The following is a 23,587-nucleotide window of genomic DNA, read 5'->3' on the forward strand; positions in this document are numbered from 1 at the left end:
AGACTGGGATACTTTCAAATGAGGTTTCGTGTAATGATTATCGAAGGATGACTTCCGAGAAACTTTAAAACGATCCGGCATTGAGTAGAGTAAAATTGAATCTCGCTGCTTATACAACGGGGCAGTGGAGCTGTTGTCAAGGCTATCACTCACTAGCGCCTGGTTAAACGTCTGCCTTAAAAGGTCTAAGTCTGGTTGAATGTCAACTCTCTCATAAATAACAGACGGCGATTCTTCTCTCAATGGTATAACACAAATGGTATCACTCCCGTCCAATAATACTTCATTATGCGACTGATGGTAAAAATCCAAATTATTAAACTTAGGATCGCTCTTAAACTCCTCGCTTTCGCTCGATATTCGGAAAGGAAAGCCGCGCAGAAATCCTGTTAAAAAAGAAAGCAAGACAAATCCACAGGAACAGCCTAGGTACACTTTCCAGGCAATGCTATAAAACACTTGAGCGTCAATACTGTCTCCTTCAATAAACATAGGGAAAATGATGTACCACAAAAATGGAAAGAATACCACTGGATAGAACAGCGAGTAAACAATAAGTATCCAAAAGCACAAATGCCTCCATGACATAGGCATATTGTAACTATCTTTGTTATTACACTAACTATGAACTTTGCTTTTGATTTGGTATTCTTTTAATCCACTCAATGCACTGATGGTAAAAATCAATAAACATAGGGAAAATGATGTACCACAAAAATGGAGAGAACACCACTGGATAAAACAGCGAGTAAACATTAAGTATCCAAAAGCACATACGCCTCCATGACATAGGCATATTGTAACTATCTTTGTTATTACATTAACTATGAACTTTGCTTTTGTTTGGTATTCTTTTAATCCACTCAATGCACTGAAGACTCACTGGCCAATCGAATGACTACTTGCATTTAATTACGTTTACAAAATCTTGATTCTTCATTAATTAAGTATACTTTAAATTAAATATGGCAGCCACAGCTACTCCTCATGAATATTCATTGTATAGTTGACCTTGTTTTTTCTTACATTTCAGCTTAATTAATGTGACTTCGACGGAATTGGCAAATTGTGTCAGTTTCTGGGACATACGCAAATCAATAGTATATTTCAAGTTATAATTTTTGAAAAGGGATAATAATAATTATCCTTTATTATAAAATACAGAAACATTTAAATTTTTTCTATAGACAGGTTATTTCTTAAGGACCAATTTATAGTAATTATGGCAGGCACATACGCATCTGTTAACATTTTGAGGGGTGAGGGATTGGGGATACTCGTAGATTTTGGGGAAGAGAACACTCCAAAAAGAATGAAAAGGTGTATATCAACTAGATAATTAGATAATTGGCTTTTAAATACAGATTATTATTATTATCTAGCATATGTAAAATTAGAATTCCACACACACAAAATTACAAGTGATGAAGTCATAATTTTTGCCACTGGTTTGTCAAATTAAAATTAAAATATTTTGGATCTTGAAAAAAACTATGGAACATGATTAATTGCCCAATAGTTTTTCCTGCATTTCTGATATCACCTGATTATATTGTAAATGTAAATACAATTAGAGTAAAACAAAGAGTAGCTTTCCAAAAATATATATGGCCTGAACTAGTTTGATAACAGCCAGCCTATTTACCCATCTAGTACCAATGAAAATAAACTTGATTGTTTGAATCGGTGAAGGGGAAAGTTACACAGTCACATATATCTTTAAAATTTTGAAAACATTAGAAATTCAATTTTCAAGAGAAAAAACCTTCATAAGTAGTAGCGGATGCCAAACTTAACAAAGGAGATAAAAACTATTTTGAAGGTGTGACTGTCTTTTGGAGTCAACAAGTTGTTAATCTTCGATTTTACTGACCAAAAGCTTTTAACAAATTTAACTAATTACTTTGGCTTATTTATTTTCACGGTTAAACGTGACAAAACTGATTAAAATGTGATACTGACCTTGAAATAACGACAGATAAATCTAAGAAAATCGTGGTTCTCAGGTATAAATAGACCTAAGATTGGTCGGGGGAGGGGGGCAAAGATATTTTTATTTTGATATATTTAGTATTTTAAGGAACCAGTCCAATGTGAACCGATATTTTCAAACTATTCCTTCAGTTAAAAAGACTGTTCGCTTTGACTTTAAACTTTTATGGGTATTTTCAACCCCATATTGCCAAAGTAATAAAGTAATGACTAAAAAAATATGTCTTAAAAACTTAAAAGTTTTCCTGAATATCATCCAAAAGCAAAGTCTGGGCAAACAAATCTCACAAATTTTTGTCTTTCTTTCAAGTCTTTTGGCACGTCACTAAACACAGACTAAGACTTGTGCAACGCGAAGTACATTCAGAAAATATTAAAACGGAAGAATCAGCAAAATTTATAAGGAAGTGGTCTAGAGATTATTACCGTCACCATTAGAATATTGAATAACATTTTTTGAGATAATGGAAAAGGAAAAGTCAGCGATAAGTAAACCAGCGTATTATATTTCTTCAAAACAGATGGAAGATATCGCGTTTTTGAAATGCGAATCTGGGTCTACTACACAAAAATTACGCCCTTCGATCAAGCCTGTATTCTGAGGAGAGTTTAGGGGGCTTTGACCCCCCTCCGACGAAATATTTGTACGACTCGTAAAATGTAACAAAATCCTAAACACATTTTTAATACGTTTTTTAAAGTTTTTTGTAAAGCCCTGACCCCCCCCCCCCCGACCAGAATACAGAAAGATATGCCCTATGACAGTAGGACACATACAAAACGACTGGATAGTATTTTTGATGTTGGTAATTAGTTGTAGAATACTCCTAATATGTTTCTATTTAGATATTAGCTGCTCAAACTTCGGATAACTGATGAGGTTAGAATTTTTATTCTTATTAAATAAAAAAAACAAGTTTTTTTTTAACTGGAAGTAAGGAGCAACATTAAAACTTAAAACAAACAGAAATTATTCCGTATATGAAAGGGGCTGTCCCCTTCTCAACGCCTCACTCTTTACGCTAAAGTTAGACTATTTCTTACAACTCTATTTTTTAAAACAATAAAAAACTTTAGCGTAAAGAGCGAGGCGTTGAGGAGGGGACAGCCCCTTTAATATACGGAATAATTTCTGTTTGTTTTAAGTTTTAATGTTGCTCCTTACTTCCAGTTAAAAAAAACTTGTTTTTTTTTTATTTAATTTTGAACATTTTTTAATTAATACAGGTTTTGATTTTGGCTCACCGTACATGAATAATTAAAAAAAAATGTTCGAATTTTGTTCCAATTCTTTAAAAATGACCCCTTAATCACAAAGGCCGTTAATCAGAATAAATAGCTCTTACGAAAGTGCTAAAATATCTTTGGCTTAAAGAGCGAGGTATTGACTAACGGGCGAACCCAATCATATACGTAATAATTTATGTTCGTTTTAAGTTTTGATGTTGCTCCTTACTTTCAGTTGAAAACTTGTTTTTTTTTATATTTAATTTCTGATCGTTTTTTAAATAATGCTGGGAAATACGGCGCCCCCTTCATAGCAATGTCCCTTCCCCCTTGAAACTTCTTCCATGGAAAGATCCTCCCACTTAACCCTCGACCCCTCTCCCCAATACCAGAAGAAATTCCCCCCTGAAAACGTCTGTATACTTCCCAATAACCAAGTAAACATTGGGTAAAGTTCATAACTTTCAGCCCCCTCCCCCGGGGGCTTTTGGGAATTAAGTCATCCTAAAAGACATATTTATTATATTTCGACCATGCTGAACAAAATGGCTATCTCAAAATTTTGATCGGGTGATTTTGGAAAAAAAAATGAGCGTGGGAGGGGGCCAAGTTGCCCTCCATTTTTTGGTCACTTAAAAAGGGCACTAGAACTATTAATTTCCGTTCGTAAGAGACCTCCCACGATATTCTAGGACCACTGGGTCGATATGATCACCCCTGGGAAAAAAAACAAAACAAACAAAAACAAATTAACACGCATCCGTGATCTTTCTTCTGGTAAAAAATACAAAATTCCACATTTTTGCAGATTGGAGCTTGAAACCCCTAAAGTAGGGTTGTCTGATGCGCTGAATGTGATGATGTGATTTTCATTAAGGTTCTATAACTTTTAGGGGGTATTTCCCCCTTTTTTCAAAAATCAGGTAAACATTCTCAGGCGAGTAACTTTTGATTAGTAAGACTAAACTTGATGAAAATTATACATTTGAAATCAGCATTAAAATCTGATTCTTTTGATGTATCTATGGGTATCAATTGGTATCCGTTTTTTAGAGTTTCCGTTACTATTGAGCCGGGTCGCTCCTTACTTACAGTTCATTACCACGTTGATTTTTTTTTCAAGAACAGGTGGTACATAAACACAAGTTATTAATTTCGTACTTTAAAGATGTTGGTACCACTGAGAACAGGCAAGGACGTGAAATCAATCGTTTACTGGACAATTAGAAGACGAGGAATATTCTTTAGATCTTTATTCATTTAGTGTACGTAAGAAACGCATAAAGGCATCCCACATAAACCTCTTTTTACCAGACACCTTAAGTACAAAACTGAAGTTCGGTTTGTTGGCTTATTTCCCTTCTAAGGTCACAATTTCCTCCTTTATAGACAACGGAAATGTCAAGTTCTAAAACTCTACCCACGACCTTAATATGACCTCTTGCGATCACGGTAGGTCCTTTAAAGGTCGGACTATAACAAGACAACTGGCAATTCTAAAATTACAGGTAACACAATAGCGCAACCGAAGTAAACGAGTGATAAGACTTTAATGTATTATTTATATATTTTCCCAAGTCACTTCGTACGGAAGGAGTTGCCGTGGAGACTTTGGAGGGGGCTCATTCAATTAGATATTGAACAACCTATTGCCCTTTTTAGACTTAAAAAGACCTGGAGGACAACCAGCCCTCCTTCTATGCCCTATTTAGCTGCAAAAGGAACGTTGAACTAATCAAAAGACACTGTGCATCTAAGTTGTCAAATAAGCGTAAATAAAATGTCCCAGGAACGGCTAAAGGTGTTAAGTTAAAACTTTCAGGGCATATTGAACTAAACAAAAAAAAAAAAACACCATGTACATTTAAGGGTATTAAGTTGAAACTTTCAGGGCGTGTTTAGGGGTATGTTGATCTAAATCAAAAGCTATTGCGTACAACCATGTTGTCAAAAGGGGCGTATCATGTTGTCAAAGGGGATGTCGAGGAAGATGTACAACTAAATAAACAGCCCCTTTGGCAATACAGGCTGTCAAAAGGAAATATCAACAATATCTCAGGAACGGCTAAGCGCATTAAATCGAAACTTTCTGGGAATGTTGAACTAAACAAAAAGACACTACGATTATCCATGTTGTCAAAAGAGCGTTTCTGCAATATCTTTGGATCGGTCAAGGGTATCAAGATGAAACATTCAGGGTCCAAGCCTTAATTCTCGCGTAGAAAAACTGACGAAAACTTAACAGATTCGTTTTGTTAACCAATACAAAAAAAAACATATAATGCCAATTAAAGACGAACAGAAAATAATTAAGAAGAACATTTTTTTTAAGAAAGAAGTTTTTCATAGAAAAGTAAAAGGGCTGCTTTAAATCAATGAGGAGTAAAAGTAAAGTCGAATAATAATACAAATACTACTACTAAAAATTTACCGCAGCACCAAGCCACCTGAGGCCAACACAGCTACACAAGCTCCTCCTCCATCCTAATCTATTCAAAGCCTCCCTCTTAACACCCTCCAATCCCAATCGCGGACGACCAGCTTTACGTTTAGCCCTAGACGGTTGGCCGAAAAGGACAGTCTTTGGCAATCGGCGATCCTTCATCCACAGAACGTCCCCTAGCATCCTCAACCTTTCTCCGTCCGTTCTGCCGTCCTTGCCGTGCCGCTGAATTCCTGGCACTGCCGTGCCGTCCATGCCGCCCTGGCTAAGTGGTTGGCGCGCTGGTTTGAGAATTCTTTGTCCAAAGGGAACGGGTTCAATCCCTGTCGTAGGTAGTTATTTGATTTGGGATAGGGGTCAGTGGCGTGACTCTGTAAGCTCAGCCAGAGTCGACCCAGCTCTAAGTGGGTATCTGGAGAAATCTGGGAAGGTAAGCAGGAAGGGTGTCCGAAAGCACAGGATGGCTGGCCCCCAACCATCCATTACACTTCCTGGCTGAAGGGCCACGAAACGGAGACCAGCACTGCCTGTTTGGACCTTAAGGGTCTAGTGCCGTTATACTTACTTACAACCTTTCTCTCATAATAGCCCTAGAAAGCAAGATTGAACCATACTTTTCATACAACCTACTTTTTGAAATGTGGTCAGTCAGCCGGGTACCCAAAACAATCCATAGGCAATTTCTCTGAAATACATCTAGCAAATCTTGACCGTTTTTTGGAGCGCCAATACTTCAGAACCATATTTGACCACTGCCATCACTGTAGCTTCCAATATTCTAATCTTGGTTCGTAAACTTATCTTTCTATTCTTCCAAAGCTTTTCCAACTATGAAAAAACACCCTAAGCCTTGGCTATTCTACTCTTCATATCTTCACTGCTCCCACCGTCTTTACTAATAATACTACCAAGGTAACTGAACCTGTCCACCTGATCAATCTTTTCGTTACCCAACATCACCTTTCCATCTTCCCTTATTCCTAGTCTTCGCGACTTAGTATTCTTAACACTAATTTTCAAACCTATTCTAGCACCCTGATCTCGCTAAAAGTCCATTCATTTTGCTCACACTTTCATCTAGGAAGCTTAAATCATCAGTATAATCCAAGTACAGAAAAGTTTTTCTTCCCATTTGATTCCGTGTTCTCCCATTGCCTTTCCTGAGCTCCTTATGATAAAGTTCATAAAAATGATCCATATAAATAGGGATAGAACAAAACCTAGCTTAACTCCTGATTTAATATGAAACCAGCTACTAACCTCATTTCCTACCTTAACTGCAGCAGTGGTATTATCGTAAATAGCACTAATTACTTTAGAGTATTTGTCTGGTATACATGGATAAGACCTCCGTTAAAGCTTTTCTATCAGATCAATCAAATGCTTGCTCATAATCTATAAAACTGAGGACTGAGGGTATTTGGTGACTAAGGCGCTTCTCACTTATTAGTCTAAAAGTGAAAATTTGGTCGACACATCCTCTACACTTCCTATAACCGCACTTTTCTTCTCTTAAAACTTTGTCTACATCTACTCTCAGTCTAAAAAGTATCATCATACTAAGTAATTTGATACCTACACAGACCAGGCTAATACATCTATAGTTGAAACACTCACTCTTATCATCTTTCTTATATTTCAGCTTTAAATTCATCCTAGACACTACTAGATGGTAATCTTTACTTTTAACTTCAATAACAGCACTCCTATATACTACCCTAGTATCTTGTACTGATCCTGCCAGACGTCAGTTTGCAATAACATAATGAAAATAATAATGCGCATTTTAAATGAAAAGAAATCACTATAAATTAATACATGAAACCCGAAAGAAATTACATTTAATAATTAAGTTGAACCTAAAAAAAAAAAAAAAAATACCACAAACAAACACAGGACTAACGCCCATCAAACCTTCTAAAGGCCTGTGTCATTTGTGCTTTACTAAAAACACAATGAGTTTTGAAAATTTTCTCTGTTATACCGCTAATAAATCCAAAACTGCCGAGACTTCCAGGAACGAATATCGTTAGATATTACACACTCAGTCTAATTTTATTAGTTCCTTTCAGCAATCTTGGTTATTGTAGCGATTTTCTTTTGTTCATGTTGTTGATGCTTTGACAAGTAAAAGCCCCATTGCTCATAGTAAAAACTGTTTTCAGTAAAGCACAAATGATGCTCTGGCCTTTAGAAATCTTATGGGGAGCGTTAGTCCTACTTCTGTTTAGGGCAATTTCTGTTCGCTTTAAGTTTGACTTGATTATTCATTTTAGTATCTATTTGTTTTGGGTTTTATTTAGACATTGATAATGATTTCTGTTCATTTAAAGTCTGATTCTCTGAAAGACTTATTTTCTGGATTTTTTTTTCAATGAAAAATGCAAAAAGCGAAAAACAAAATTGAGAAACGATTATGTAGAATAATCAAGTTTAATTATCATAGCAAAATACTGATGATATTACCAAGGCCGTATCCAGGGGACGTAAGGCGGGATTAGGGGGTTTGAACCCCCCTCCCCAAAGTGTTTGTCGGACTCGTAAAAACGGAACATAAATGGATATAAAAAAATTTTGTATGCGTTTTTTGATTTTGTGTGTGTGTGTAAATATCCTCCCCCGAAAAAATCCTTGTGTAAAACACCCCCCCCCCCCAAAAAAAAGATACCCCCCTTACACAAGATATCTACCTCATATTCTATTTCTGTTTTAGCTTTAGGAATTTTTTCATACCTTGTTCTTTTTTAGGAAAGCTTTTTTGTAACGAGACAAGAGCAATACTTCCAATTCCTGCTTAGAAAAAAAAAAAAAAAAAAAAAACAAATCTGGCAAAAACATGGTAAGGATAATTTAATGAATAATGTGAGGACTTATTACATTTCTAGAGGCGGATTTACTTGACACTACATAGGGGAGACAGGTCATGACCTGGACAAAAATGTGTCAATACCTCTAGCACAAGCACCACTACTAACAACCACAACAAAGGTACATAACAACAGCAGTGGCCAGCGTTAATTAGAATTTATCTCATTTTCCAAAGATTCTTATTCCCAGAGTTTTTAGACGTGTTTCTTTTCATTCCCAAGAATCGTTGCTCAAAGTTTATGACGGCATTCCTACAATTGATTTAATAAGCAAACAAAAGATGGAATTTTGAAATTCTATAATTTTTTCTTCCTTGTTTAGATCGTGGAAGCAGTATTTTTTCAGCAAAGCGTCTAATTCCAATAATAAAAAAAACAAAAAAACATGAGCCCCTCGGATGCCAAATCCATTCAGTCAAAATAAAATTATGTTTTGAATTTTAAGGTCATATTTGTCATTTTGAATTTTTTTTTGTAGCCACCAGCGTTAACTATCCTACTTTACTGTCAAATATGTATAATAAGTTGAGCAGTAAAAGAATCATAATTTATTCTACCTTTTCTATGGATTTATTTTCTTTTTAAGAGACAGAGACAAAAAATCATCTTCGAAGGACGGGTTCACGTCACACACTCCAGAGGATGACCTCGTAAGATATGTACCAACAACTTCCTGACCCATAGCCTCCTCCAACTACTATGTCTAACGCCACTAGACTGTAATATTGGCACCAAATTCACTGCTTTCTCAGAAGAAAAGAAGCCCCAATACAACAACAAAAGCCGAATGGGACTTAATTCAAGTCAAGTAAGTCAAATTTGCATATGAAAACCAAAAGAATTTGGATATTTCTTCCTCCACAGAATTGGGAAATCGAAATTTCCCATTTTTCCTGTTTTAAACCGATTGAGGTCCCAACCACCGACAGATTCTATTATTAGCCTATGTGAGGGATTTCCGTTATACTGGTTCACAATTAACTAAGATCAAAATCCAAATATTCAGCCATGAAAAAATAAAGGTGGCGAGCCCCCCTCCCCAAAAAAAAGTTACAGATTCTGCACGAACAGAGAAGGGGGAGGTAAAGGTGGCTGATGTTGGTGTAATCTGCGGTATAGGTTCAACAGTCTGGATTCTCGGCAGTTAAGGAGTTTTTTTTTTCCAAAACACTTTCATAGATTAATTTGGGTAAAATTCCTCCGTAATATCCCTAGTTCTTACAATACAAATTTAAGCCATAAGCTGAAAGGCAAGACAGACGCAAGTATAGGACAAATAAGGATGTCATAATTGTTATTCATGGGAGGGAAAGCAAGTCAGCTGTTATCTAGATGAGATTAAATACTGATGAGAGTCTACTTAATTCCCATACCAGGAGATCCCTCTCTTTGTCACTCAGCTTACGAGTATCTGAACCGTACGGCTTTTCTGTCCCCAAACCAGATACACAAAAAAAGAATTACATGGAAATAACAACGACGTTAGAAAATCACTTTGGACAGAGGATACAATCCTGCTATGAATAGTATAGGCTTAACTGGGGTAACAGAATAGACGTAATGCTACATAAAATAAAGAAATATAAAAGCGAGAAACTAAAAATGTCACGAAACTCCTTTCCGAATTACGGCCGTCGAATCGTAATAGTGTTATCTCTGAACGGTATAATTAGATCCTGCAAATTTTATTTACAATTAATCACTCTTATAGAAAACGAGCAGCATAGTTGCCAAAAAAAACTTAACGGCGATTTTTTTTCAGATGCTTAATCTCGGCACGCAAATTTACATTTAATTACGGCCTTGAAAATTATTTGGCAAAGACAGGTAAACTATTACGAGTGAAGAATTAATTTGAGATAATTTTCCTAGTAAAGCTATTTTTTCACTGTCGATCGAAATTAAGAAAAACAATAGGAAAAATAAAAGATAGCACTCAACATGAGAGACAAAAATAACTCTAAATATAATTTTCAATAATCCATTCCCCTGGATTCTTTGTTTAGTGATATTTAGAAACAGAAAAATCTTGAACGAAGAGTAAACGGTCTTATTTCTCTCCTTAAACTCCTTAATAAATTTGGGTCTTCCTGTTCACTCTAACGATTTATATCTCCTTTGTTCGCCCTCTACTCAATTATACCCGTCCAGTTTGGTACCCTTACGTTTCTGATAAGGATTAAATAAAATTGAATCCATCCAAACAAGTGTCCTGTACTATAGCCTCTGTTTAAAAAAAATATTTACCACTACCCTCATTTATCCCCATTTTTATTCTTTAATTACTTTATAAATATTATTAGTTTAATTTTTTTTTGGTGTGTTATGACTTGTGTGCAAGGCCGTACCCAGGGGGAATTAGGGGGTTCGACCCCTCCCCCAATGTTTGTCTGACTCGTAAAAACGTAACGAAAATGAATATAAACAAAATTTTTACGCGTTTTTTTTTGTGTTAGACACCCCCCCCCCCAAATAAAATCGTTGAGTAAAACAGGCCCTGAAAAAAAAACCTGGATACAGCCCTGCTTGTGTGTTTCTTTTTTTAAGAATCTTATCAATTCCATGAATAATTGCTATTCTTTGTTGTTATGCATTAATATATTTTTTACCCAATTTTATATGGATTTTTAAAAACCCTGTTATGTGTTTTTATGTCAAATTTTTTTCCCTTCTTCTTAAGTTATTGGCCTGTTTTTTTTATTCTCTCTTTTTTTTTACTCTCAAATGCAAATTTGGCCCATTTAAGACTGTGAGAAATAATAATTTGAAAGAATATCGTATCTAATCCTCCTCAAGCCTAGAGTGTATTTCTTCAATCATAGTCATCTGAACTTTGTCTTCTTACATGAGCTAGTTTCCAGTCGTTTAAATTTCAATACTAGACTTTAGTTTTTGTTGAATAGATCTGTTTTTATTAATTTAGTGTTTGTTTGTTTTTCAATTGACATGGTTTTGCACAGCATCAACATTTGTGGTGGGAGTTTGAACACTAGCAGTAATTATATTGTTAATGGTATTAGGGCCATATCCTTCGGCTCAATCAATTTCAGTACCCACCCCTCCCATCTTCAGATCCATCACTTTAACCGCCGTCCCTAACCTTGTCACCGCAAAGTTCCATATCATAGAATGAACAACTCTTTTCCCGTCGAATGTACTATAGTAACTTCTCAAACCCTCAATCCTCTTGACAATTTACATTTGACATTTGCGAATGACAATCGACATTTCTTGACAATGTTAAATAGAACCTCCATGATTTGTTCAGAAGTTCTCAGTCATTGTCATCAAAAGGGCTATACCAAAATTTTGGTCCGATACCATGCAGGGCCCTGGGGACACAAAGGACACGATTAGTAGGGGAAAACGGGTAAATCCTTGCTTATTTTTCACCCAACACGGTGTACCTATATAATATTTACCAGGGGGCCCATATGAGATTTACAGGTGTTCCCCGCTACTTGGTGTATATATTGATTTCCATGCGTTTCTTCCGGATGTGCTTGTGGGTGCCTCGCAACATCTAATAGGGACGTAGCGAGCGCCTCGCAATGCTATTTTTCTTATGCATTTAATAACCACAAAGGGAGACTGAACTATTGTACCTAAGGGAGAAAGTGTCAGATTATCACCTGTTGTTTACGACCATGGTTCTATTTCCAAATCTCCTTACACTGACTGCCATCTCTTGTTAACAGACCTACAGGGAGCGTCATCTTAAAAATTCCTCCGATGTTAAACACGTGCGAGTTTTTTATTTTCAGACAATTAAAAATGTCTTTATTAGCACTAACAAATGTCCTAATGCTTTTATTTTTCGATTAAACTAATAGAAACATTGAACCTGAGGCCTCGCATTTTTTCGAAACGCCTTTCGGAAGAACTTCTACGCGTTTCGCTAGAACTGGCATTGCGAATTTTTTTTCCGCTGATAATGACTTCCGGAGGTGAATTTGATATATTTGGATTTTTTTTTTTTTATTATTATTAAGCTTATTTAATCAATGATTTAGCGTTTGATTTCATTCTGACACAGCACGTATTAAAAAATTTGTCTCAATACGCCCCTGTGTGGTGGCCTTTCTTCCATGAGAGGATATTCACTAACCTCAGCAATTGGTACACAAAGACCATGAGCTACAAAAAGACCATATTCTTTTAAAACATCGAACCTTACCTATAAACGCCTCATCAATTTCAGGGTTAACAACAAGCCGAGTAAGGAGCTGGAACAATTTAGCAACTATGTCTTGAGAGTCGTTTCTACAGAATACAGGGAGGCACATTGGTCGAAATACTCCCCATGTACGAATTAATACTAAGAGTTCTCGGAACATATTCAAAATTTTCGAATCTTTCCAAACTTCTGTCTGAAAATAAATAAACTGCAATTAACAATGATCTATAATTCCAAAGGGTAAAATTCTACTTTAGCTACTTTTGGCTATCTTGGAAAGGTGTTAGGTTAGGAAAATGCAACTTTCAGGGATGGGTCTACAGGCTAAAGTATGTCCCGGGAAGGTATTTTGAAGTACTTACTTCCACTCCTTCTCCCTCTAGAGGGTCCTGAAATTTGCCAACATGATGGGTGTATACCTATTGAAATTTTGACAAAACAACATTTTACCTTAATTTTCAGTTATCAGTCTCTTTTTCTCTGGCTTTAGTTCTGAAAATGCAATTCCTGTTATTTGAGTAGAATTTTAAGCCATATTAATGTATTTTTTTAATTTAGGAATTGTATTTGCAGATCTTTAAAACCTTATAGATTGGGATTGAGCAAAGTTGTGAAGCTGAAAAAATTTTTGTTGTATTTCATTTAAGCAGAAGATCTATTTTACAAGGTTTCACTTTTATAACACACAGATTTTTAAATGTCATCAAAGGTCAGGGCCCTCTAGAGGGAGAAGAAGTGGAGGTAGGTATTCAAAATACCTTCTTGGGACATACTTTAGCCTGTAGACCCATCCTAACCTAACCCCTTTCCAAGATAGCCAAAAGTAGCTAAAGTAGAATTTTACCGTCCAAAGTTCAATACTTTGGTCCAAAGTCCGAAAGTCCAAAGTTCAAGTCACAGTACTTGATTGGTTCTAAACTTTAAAGTGTGAGTGAACATCCCCAAAAAATTAGGATGTACGCTATTGCCATCACCAAGTAATCAATTTATAGAAGCCGATTGGCCCTATTCTAATTTAAATTTAGCATCACTTAAGAGCCGAACATCTAAATTATTTTTCGCAAAAAAGAGTCTCAAAGGGAATTAGTTCTAATTAAGTATACAACTTTTAAGTAGGATAAAAATAATTAAAATAGTTATCAAAAATTATTTTATAAAAGAGTAATTTGAAATCTTAATAAGTATTTTCTTTCAATAGATCGTAAAACATTGTTCTCAAAAATTTTGATTATTTCGGGGGAAATAAAATCGGGGGGCAACAGCAGGGCAGCTTAGAATCAAACAAGAGCTCCACTAATTGGACTAACTTCCACATAGAATGTAAAGATGTTAAATTTAGTTCTATGAGTCAATAGGTGCAAATCATCATATGCAACAGATATGCACGTAAGGTCATTTCATACTAAAGGGCATGTTTAGAGCACGAAAGACACAAAAGAGGATTTGCACCCTCTGATCTATCTCATCACTATTAAAGGCATGTATGTCAGCATTTACGGTTGAATGAGCCATCTTTCAACTTTCTGCGAGCATCCGTTCTACATAGTGAGGCAGGAAAAAAAGTGATGCAAAATAGAAGATGGGAAACATATCGTTCTTTATTAAGTCTTTATAAACTATTATAAAACTAGCCATAGTCAACGCTACAGTCTAGCTTTCTAATATATTATAACTGTCATAGTCTACGCTATAGTGTAGCCAGTGAAAGAACATAGAACACATTTATAATACTGAAAATGAAAGCATATGGCAGTCGTGACGTCGTCGATAGAGAGTTGTCCTTGAATAATCATAAAAAATACGACACGAGTCCCCTGCGCTTCATTTTTAGTCTCAAAAGTTTTCAATCCTTCTGGTTCGCAACTTTTTCTCTGTTTTTCGGGGTAGGAAAAACTAATTTAATTTACGGCTGATACATGCGTTTTCTTTTTAACAATTCGGTTAATCCTTTAGGACGGAAACTTGAATCTTGCCTTAGATCCTCCTAGCTTAACAAGTAAATGCTTCATGCTAACAAAAACTGGCATTATAAACTGGATACCGGCACCACGCCTACTTCTATTTCAAACAACCAATAGCGACATTATTACCTGTACATGATGGACACCATACTTGTTTAGTCCCATTTAAAAAGCTACTTTTTCAGTACATTTCAGTACTCCATTAGGATGAAAATATCATACCTTCAGAAACACCTTTATTTAAACTATCTTAGGTCCTAAACCAATACTTTTCATAGAACTCAGTTATGTTTCAAAAACCCAGTGTGCGACGTAAGATAAAAAAAAAGTAAGCCAAGTTTTGGGTGTCTTTTAGGGTCAAAATGCTGTAGGATCTAGAAGCAAAATCGATTTCAGTACGCCATGTTTTGTAAGCCAAGTTTTGGGTGTCTTTTAGGGTCAAATTACTGCAGGATCTAGAAGCAAAATCGGTTTCAGGATAAAATATCCAAGAGGTAAACATACTTTCGCTAATTCTTAAACATAAAGCAGTTTAAATCAGGACCTATTTGGAGGTAAGATTGTTCCATTTGAACATTGTGGAATGAATCTAGATGAGATCCACACCACTTATTAATATATCTCCCAACTTCATCACCATTATAAACAACTGTAAAGTATTAAGAATAATATCTTACATCTTAGAGTAAATGGCAAAATATGACATATTATTTAAAAAAAAAAAATATCAATTTTTAACGTTTTGAACGTAAAATATACCGTAAATACTCAAGATTAATGAAACAAATTGCTAAAGCCACTGATTACAGCTAGAGCTAATAAAAGGAAAGCTGATAAGAGTTATTCCCCTGGCACCGGCACTTAGTTTGAATACATCAAATACCCCAAGACATAAGAATGAATAAACTAACCAGTAAACCTTTTCCTCTTTGTTTTCCTTCCGGTACACTTGCTAGTATTCTTAGGACAGTGTTGCCAACCCACTGAATGATAGGTTGAAGTGTAGAAAGTGTATTTGGATCTATTGTAAATGACCGAGTTTGATCTATCGGAAGGACCTTGTCTATATCATTACCGTACTCGTTAACTCTCGTCTGAAGGATAGCTAAAAAAAAATACAAAATATATACATGCGACAAGAGCTTAAATTATGACTAATAGCTCTATGATTCTTTATGATTAGAATTCTACAAAGCAGCTGCTATTACTTTGTTGACAGGAATTCCGCGCAGTTTTTTTAAAGCCACTAAATTAAATTCCCCTTTAGGGAACATTTTTCAGTTTATAACTTAATTTCTAAAATTATGAGATGTCCCATTTAGTTTTGGCAGGAGGAAATGTTCTCAACCTTTTATTTTAATTTGAAGTTTATTTTGACCGTTATCTTCTCTGGGGGTTATTCTATTTTTATCGTAAGCAGTCTTCCAACTTCACATTTATTTTCTTATTCTTATTATATGCTAAATAAAGCTAGATTGACCCATTTTGAACACAAAAATGAAACAGTATTTGTAATTTGTGACAAATCATAAACATTCTTTCATTTTGGGAAGATGGAGAGAGGATTTAAGAAATTTCAACTGGGAATAAAAATTTCTAGACGGCAGAGGCAATACCCCTTCATATGTCTTTCAAGAGGACCATTAGAATCACTAGAAGTTTTCAAAGGGGAATCTAAAGGAGAATAATGAAATCCGTAAAGGATGGTGCTACCAATGGAAATATTTTTAAAGCCAATTTAGTCAGCTCCATACTAAAAGGAATTTCAATACATCTTCCCTAGTCAGATGCATTTACCTAGTTCTTAGGTCCTTATCATTCCCATAATTTAAATTTGTTTTTACCACTACCGTCACTGGGGTTTTTTCCTAGTTTTATCGCAAGCAGTCTTCCTACCTCAGATTTATTTTCGTATTGTCATTATATGCAAAATACACCTAGATTGATCCGTTTAGAATTAAAGAGGTTCCAATTAGTCCTTTAGAATTAGTCCTTAGTGCTATCCTTACATCAATATTTTCCAATATCTTTTACATTTTAATTTCCATTACTGATGTTTTGTCTCTGAAACATAATAAAATAAATTATTAAAATATTAAAAATCATACCTGTTAAATTTTCTGCAGGTCCACGCTCCTGATTAGTTAAGTCAATGGGCCTTAAGAACGACTTCAAAGATGAATACACATAATACAGAGTCTGCAGAACAGAGTAGTGGGCTGCTTTGTGTGAGAGAGCAGGAACTAGCCTAGCAAAAGAGAAATTGATTTTTTCTATTTCTTAGACTAACCTATGTATAGCTTTCAGAATCACAGACAATAAGCATAACTGCAGTAAAGGCGTTCTACATATTTGATAAAGTCCGTAAGAGCCCAATACAAGTACAGATAAAGCCATTAAGGATAAATATAAAATATACCTAAAATATTATATATGGATAGAAATATACACAAAACCATTAACAATTTTTTTTATCAGTAATAAGGGAGCTTTTTACATAAAAGGCTCTTAAGTTCATGCCTAGTTTAATCAACGAGAGGTTTGCGAATAAGACGAAAGTTTCATCTGTGTTTCTTGACAATAAAAAAAAGTATACAATAAAAAAAACTCGTTTTTTAAAATGGACTCAAAAGTAGAAAATAATCTTTTTCTCGAGGATATATGGGCGCAGGTAAAAACGAAGGGCGCAAAACAATTTGAGCTTTGCATAACATAGATATAACATTGATCTAAATTATAAATGCATAAATGAAAAAAGCTGGTGAGATGAGCAAATCGAGCAAAGAAGATCAATTTGCGTGAAGCCCAATCTATTTTCTGCCCCTGATTTTTGCGTTTATTCATAGGTTCTTGAGAAAAAATTCTGTTTAATTTTTAGTCCATTCTGAAATCAATTCTAAATTTAATTTTATGTTTATTATCTTTGAAATTGTTCCTTCTCTAAGAAAAAAAGTCTTCAATATTCTCTAAGATAAAAATTGGTTTTCTGAGATTCAGACCTAAGTTACCACGGCCACAAACATCACTGTGATATCAAGTCTTGCCTGTTTTTACTTTTTGCTGTGCCCAAGTACTCATTTGTGTTGTTTTATTTATACGAAACTGATTATGCAAGAGGGGGGTTTTGATGTTGTATTTTGCATTGTCATCGGAAACACAAAATTTGTCACACGGATTGACAAAATTTATAAGTAATTGAACATTCAGAAGTGGTCGAAAAATGTCTCACAAATTTAAGAAATTTACGTGAGAAAAAACGGTACAAAAAAGTGACAAAAAAGTCGGTGAATGGAGGAAAACGAGTTACAAATACAAATAAAAGGAATTAGCTACGTCAAAACCATATGAAAACAACAAATTACCGTTAATGTGAGAAGGGTGACGCACCTTCTAGCTCTCTCCTATTTACATTAATGTTTAGATAAGATTTCATTTGAAACTTATCAACAATAACATGTGGTAGTTACTATAGGTTTTTATTTCCTTAATTTTTTTTTTATGAAAAATTTGAAGTTAAAATTTTGACTTTTGTAAAGCGCAAACTTTTCAAGTGTTTTCTGTTCTCTGTAAAACACAATACAAAGTTTAACCCAATAGCTTGGAGTCTGAAAGTGACAGTGACTCCTCCCCACACCATATTTATCATAATTTAATGTCAATGGTTGCTATCATGTAAAAACAGTTCTATTATTTAACAAACATTTTGTGGAAATAGGATTTTGTGGGAAAACAATCCATTCAGTTTCCAGTATAATGTAAACCACGCTCCGTCTTCTAAGGGGAGGGAGATTGAAGGATGCAGACATCAAACTCCTAGTCGCGGTAATTTTAGTTAATTTTAAGTTTTACTTCACTTTTAACTGTGATTCCTGTTTGTTTTAGGTTTTATTTTTTTAATTCATAGGAATCTTACTCATTTTAATTTTGACTTCTTATCAGTTAATTTCCACTTCAATTTTGACTAATTATCAGTTAATTTCCAGTCGTTTTATTGAATATCTCTCTTTACTTTTCGCTGCAAACTTTATTTTTTAACTTAGTTTTTAGCTCATAGAGTACCTAACATAACTTAGCGTGGTACATACTAGATAAATCTATATATTTTGGTATATTTGATCCCATATTTTACTAATATAAATTAAAATTAAATATTGTGGTTCACAAGGTTCTGTTCGTCTGCTTCGAGATTTTGATTGAGAGTTGAAGTTACGAAAATCTGATATACACTCCCGTTTTAGACTCAGTAAACAGTTCTTTTGTTGACATAATAAAGGTTCCAAATAATAAAGGTTCCATTATAGAGCTTTTCAATAAAGATAAGGCTAGGCAGACAAATAAAAGATTTATAATATTATTTTTTTGATACATTACCCAAAGTGGTTACATCTATTATCAAAAAAATACTGCAATCTTCCGCATGAAGGTTCCCTCCCCTATTAACAAATATGGCAAAACTATAACGTTTAACTAAGAAGAGATCTTTTGATGTTTAAAAAAATGTACCCTAAAGAGTGAACCGATAAAAACTAGACAAAAGCAACATTTTGCATATTTTTGAATGTGCATCCTTCACCATTTTCAATTGTATTTCCTTTATTTTATGTGTAATTTTCACTATTTTCATTATATATATATATATATATATATATATATATATATATATATATATATATATATATATATATATATATATATATATATATGTTATTCGAAATTATATAAATTTTATTATTTAAACATAGAAAAATTAGTATCTAAGATGATTCTACTATGCACTAAAATGAAGAATCGTTATTCAGGCGTATACAGCAAAACTTTAAGATATATATATACATATATATATATATATATATATATATATATATATATATATATATATATATATATATATATATATATATATATATATATTTTTTATCACTTAAGCCTTTGAACAGAAGCTTCATTTCTACTCTTTTCTATTTATCCTAAAATACAGATATATACTTATGTTTCAGACAGGAGGATATATGACGAGAAAGTGCTTGAATTATACCTTAAAACGATATTTTTAGTAAGAAGTAAATCAGAGAACTATAACGGTTAAATGGTTATAATACTATTGCCAAAGTAGGACAACTGAACCGAATTTTGAGTTTTCAAGCCAACAACTTAGGGATTCAGATACGATACATCGATTTATTACGGTATTTATGTACAGTACCTTTGGGTTAGAATTAGGGTACCATCGCTTAAATGTTAAAGTACCCAAGGAAAAGCTTACCTATACAAACAAAGGGTCAATGTTACCAGTCTGGAATAGTGAAACTGTTGAACGTGCTGAGGCTGTAGACTGTAGTTCTCCCAAAGCTTTTCGCAAACAGCATCCACAATTCCTGCCTTCAAGCCAGGTAGAATATCCCAAGAATTAATTCCACTAATCAAACAATATTCTAGCATCAACACTGCGTTTTGGATGCTTGGAAGAGCTGAAAATACAATCATTTTTATCTGGTAGATCTAAGGTAGCAAGCACTTTCCGGATAAACCTCTTTCAATATTCTAGAGACAAGTAGTTGAAGTAGATCAATGAAACATCTAAAATTTTTAAGATTTGGTATTTCAGGTGATTTTTGAAAATTTAATCCTCGAGGTTCCATTATTTTATTTAATATATGAAACAAGTTTCTTGATAAATAAAAACTAAAATCAATTTTCAATCTTAATTGTAGTAACTAAACGATATCACCATTACTGCTAGCAGCTCGTCGTTGTACTGCGCGTTAAACTCGCAATGAACCACGCATACTCTTACTGGAGCTCACTTTATTCAGATCCTCATTCTTTGACCCTCCTATGAAATTACTGAAGGGAAAAATATTGAAGCAGCGATAGATATCCCTTCTAACTGTTTCAGCACGCCGTGATGAATTAGCGCCAACGGCTCCCAGGATAAGTAGCTGAAGCAGTATCCAAAATTCTGCCAGTACCAGCACGACTTAAGCGTTACGCAAAAAGTTTTGTTCCCATGTTCGTCAAAGTTTTTATTGCTAGACTCATCCGTCAATAATTGTACATTTATATTTATTTTAGTGCATTATTCTTTCTATTCTTTGTTGATTTTAAAGTTCTACGTAAACTTGAATTTGATTTTTTTTTTCACAAAGTTGGATATTTCAATGTTTTAGACTTTAGTTTGACTCTGTTTGTGCTATTTCGAGTTCCGTTATTTGCTTAGTTTTTTTTTTCCAGTGTCGTTTTTTTGTCTTTTTTTGTTTAAAAGGTTATAAATTTAAATATTTTAGGCTTTAGTTTGACTCAGTCTATGTTATTTGACATTTCACTATTTACTTAATTTTTTTGGTTCAGATGCATATAAATTTGTATGACAATAGCTATGGCTGTGATTATTATATCTTTAAGGCCTTATCTATTATTGTGACAATAACTTCCACTCACTGCGTAAGGCGTGTTTAACAAAATCTGTTCTGCCATCTTATGTCAATGCATCTGCATTTGCTGCTCCTCTTTCCAATCTGTTCAAAGGTTCAGTCTTTGACCCTTCGAAAAGAAGTTCTCATTTCCAGAAATCATTCTTTATGACATCTTCCCAGCCCATTCGAGGACAACTTCCTCGAATAGGCTGGAGTCAAGCACTTCGCTTGACTCCATGGATGCCCATTCTTAATCTATTATCCTCGATCCGTAAAACATTTAGAGATTCTATTCTAATCTTTCTTCCATTAAAGCCCTACATCGAACCACATTTTTCTGCAAGGTTAGTATGAAATTCGGTCAGCCAACGAGTAGTTAAAGCTATACGTTAACAATTCCCCTCGGAAACATCTAATATATGGTCCTCAACCTTCCAAGGCACCCAGGTTTCAGACCGTAAAATTCTTCACTAACATTTCAGATTCCACCCATCACTGAGAAATATTTTAAGGGGTGCACTTTTTGCCCCCTTTTGGAAGAAATTCCCAGGTAAACCCCTATCAGTAGCTATAAAATTTGTTCGTCTTATAGATCTTTTGATAGATCATTTACATTTATGTTTACTGGAGGACCATGCATAATACAACACAAATAAAATAAGTATACTTACTTTGTTCAAGAATGGATGGAAGTCTAAACAAGGACAAAGCCCCATTGCTATCAAATACAGCCAGAATATTCCCTAGAGGAGTCAGACAGCAGGAATTGATGGTACCAAGGATATCACTCTTTGGTTTTACTTCGTCATATTCAAGCTTAACCTTTTTTTGCGGCGACTGAAAGCCCGTTCGATCAACAGACATTGAGAAATCTTGATAATAACCAAACTAAAAAAAAGTATTTCGCAATCAGTTCCCAAATAAAGAGAATAGATAATTTTGTAAATAAATACATTTTCACAAATGGCGTAACAGAAACCTATATTTCTTTTGGTTGGGTAATTTATCTTTTGTCTCAATTTCGATTAAAGGAGATTTTTATTTATTTATTCTGTTTAATGATTGATGTTTATTCCGCTACATAGGTTTATCTTTATATATAAAAATCGAATGTATGTTTCTCTGTCTATGTGTCCTGTATGTAATACTAAACTGTTCATCCGGATCGCCACGAAACTTTAAAAAGTTGCTGAATAAACTCTTGACAAGGTTTTAGGTACAACATTTTATTCCCTCCATGCTCCTTCAAGGCTCTCTTATTACTTATCCCGCTGACTAAAAGTAGAGACCCCTTCTTAACACAGGAAATTGGCACCATCAATCCTTCAAATTATTTCAATATTTTAAATATTCAATTAACTGGTTAGTTAATCATGCATTCTGTCACCAAACACACTTCTGGAATTATAATATTTCTTTTTCACTCTAAATTTGGTATTCAACACTTCCGTTCATTTTGCTTTAAATCTCATACTTTATTTTTGCATTGAGCCACATTTCAAATTTAAAAATACTATCGTTATTATATACGTGATGTATATACGGATGGGGCGAATTTTATGGGGGGAGGCATTTTCCGTATTGAAATGAATTTAATTTGCACATTATTTTCTTAATCTTGCATATGTAACCAAAATAAATTAATTAGGCAATATATTTGTTGGGCAAAGGACAACTTTATTCAGACGTGGATTAATTCTTTGGCAGAAAGCAAGAAGTTTGAAAAAATTTATGTTCTTGTTTATCGATGCACTGCATTATCTTGTTTTTCGATTGATGGAGTCGATTCCCAAATGAAGGGCAATTTAGGGACATAATTTTCCACGCGAGGGGGGGGGGGGAAGGCATCCTCATGAGGGGGAATTTTCCGTGAATTTCTTTCTTATGGGATTACAGCAACGTGCAAATTTTTTGAGTGCATTATCTTGTTTTCCAAACATTATCTTGTTATCTTGATTCCCCAATGAAGGGGAATTTTTGGAGGAGATTTTTACGCAGGGGGGGGGGGGAATCCTCATGAGGGGGAATTTTCCGTGAATTTCCTTTGTTTTGGGATCAAAGAAACGTGCAAATTTTTTCCATTGTTTTTCGAAACATTATCTTGTTATCTCGATTCCCCAATGAAGGAGAATTTTCGGAAGAGAATTTTACGCAAGGGGGGAGGGGAATTTTCCATGAATTTCATTTCTTTTGAGATCACAGCAAAACACAAAAATTTCAAATACTTTTAAACTTAAAAATACTATCGTATTAAAAAAAAGTACAATATTTGACAGACAATTTAGCACCCGTTTCGGATTAAAATACCATAAATCTTGCCTTTGTTTAAAGTGCAGTGGCATTATTTATACCAAGAACACCATGTTACCAACTTCAGCCATACTCTGGGGAGGACCAACTCGTGTTCACATTGCGGTTGTGTCCGAGATAAATTATCTAATTTGCACTTTATTATGAAGAACAATCTCAAAACAGAAACGACACACTACTACTTTCAACTACACTTC

General features: G+C 34.5%; 1 protein-coding gene across 1 annotated transcript in view; it reads right to left on the minus strand.

Moving 5' to 3' along the window:
* Positions 1 to 23,587, minus strand: part of MED16 (mediator complex subunit 16) — a 92,144-nt gene that overhangs the window by 25,487 nt on the left and 43,070 nt on the right. The window contains exons 8-12 of the mRNA XM_089100884.1: positions 21,752 to 21,968; positions 19,931 to 20,135; positions 16,776 to 16,915; positions 15,579 to 15,772; positions 12,707 to 12,899 (exon numbers count right to left, since the gene is read on the minus strand). Of these exons, the coding sequence (XP_088957010.1) occupies positions 12,707 to 12,899; positions 15,579 to 15,772; positions 16,776 to 16,915; positions 19,931 to 20,135; positions 21,752 to 21,968 (949 nt within the window). The remainder of the gene's footprint in view (positions 1 to 12,706; positions 12,900 to 15,578; positions 15,773 to 16,775; positions 16,916 to 19,930; positions 20,136 to 21,751; positions 21,969 to 23,587) is intronic.

This window comes from Artemia sp. Qi Xiang Cuo, chromosome 15 (genome assembly GCF_049724085.1).
Source record: "Artemia sp. Qi Xiang Cuo chromosome 15, ASM4972408v1, whole genome shotgun sequence".
NCBI classification, from domain to species: domain Eukaryota; kingdom Metazoa; phylum Arthropoda; class Branchiopoda; order Anostraca; family Artemiidae; genus Artemia; species Artemia sp. Qi Xiang Cuo.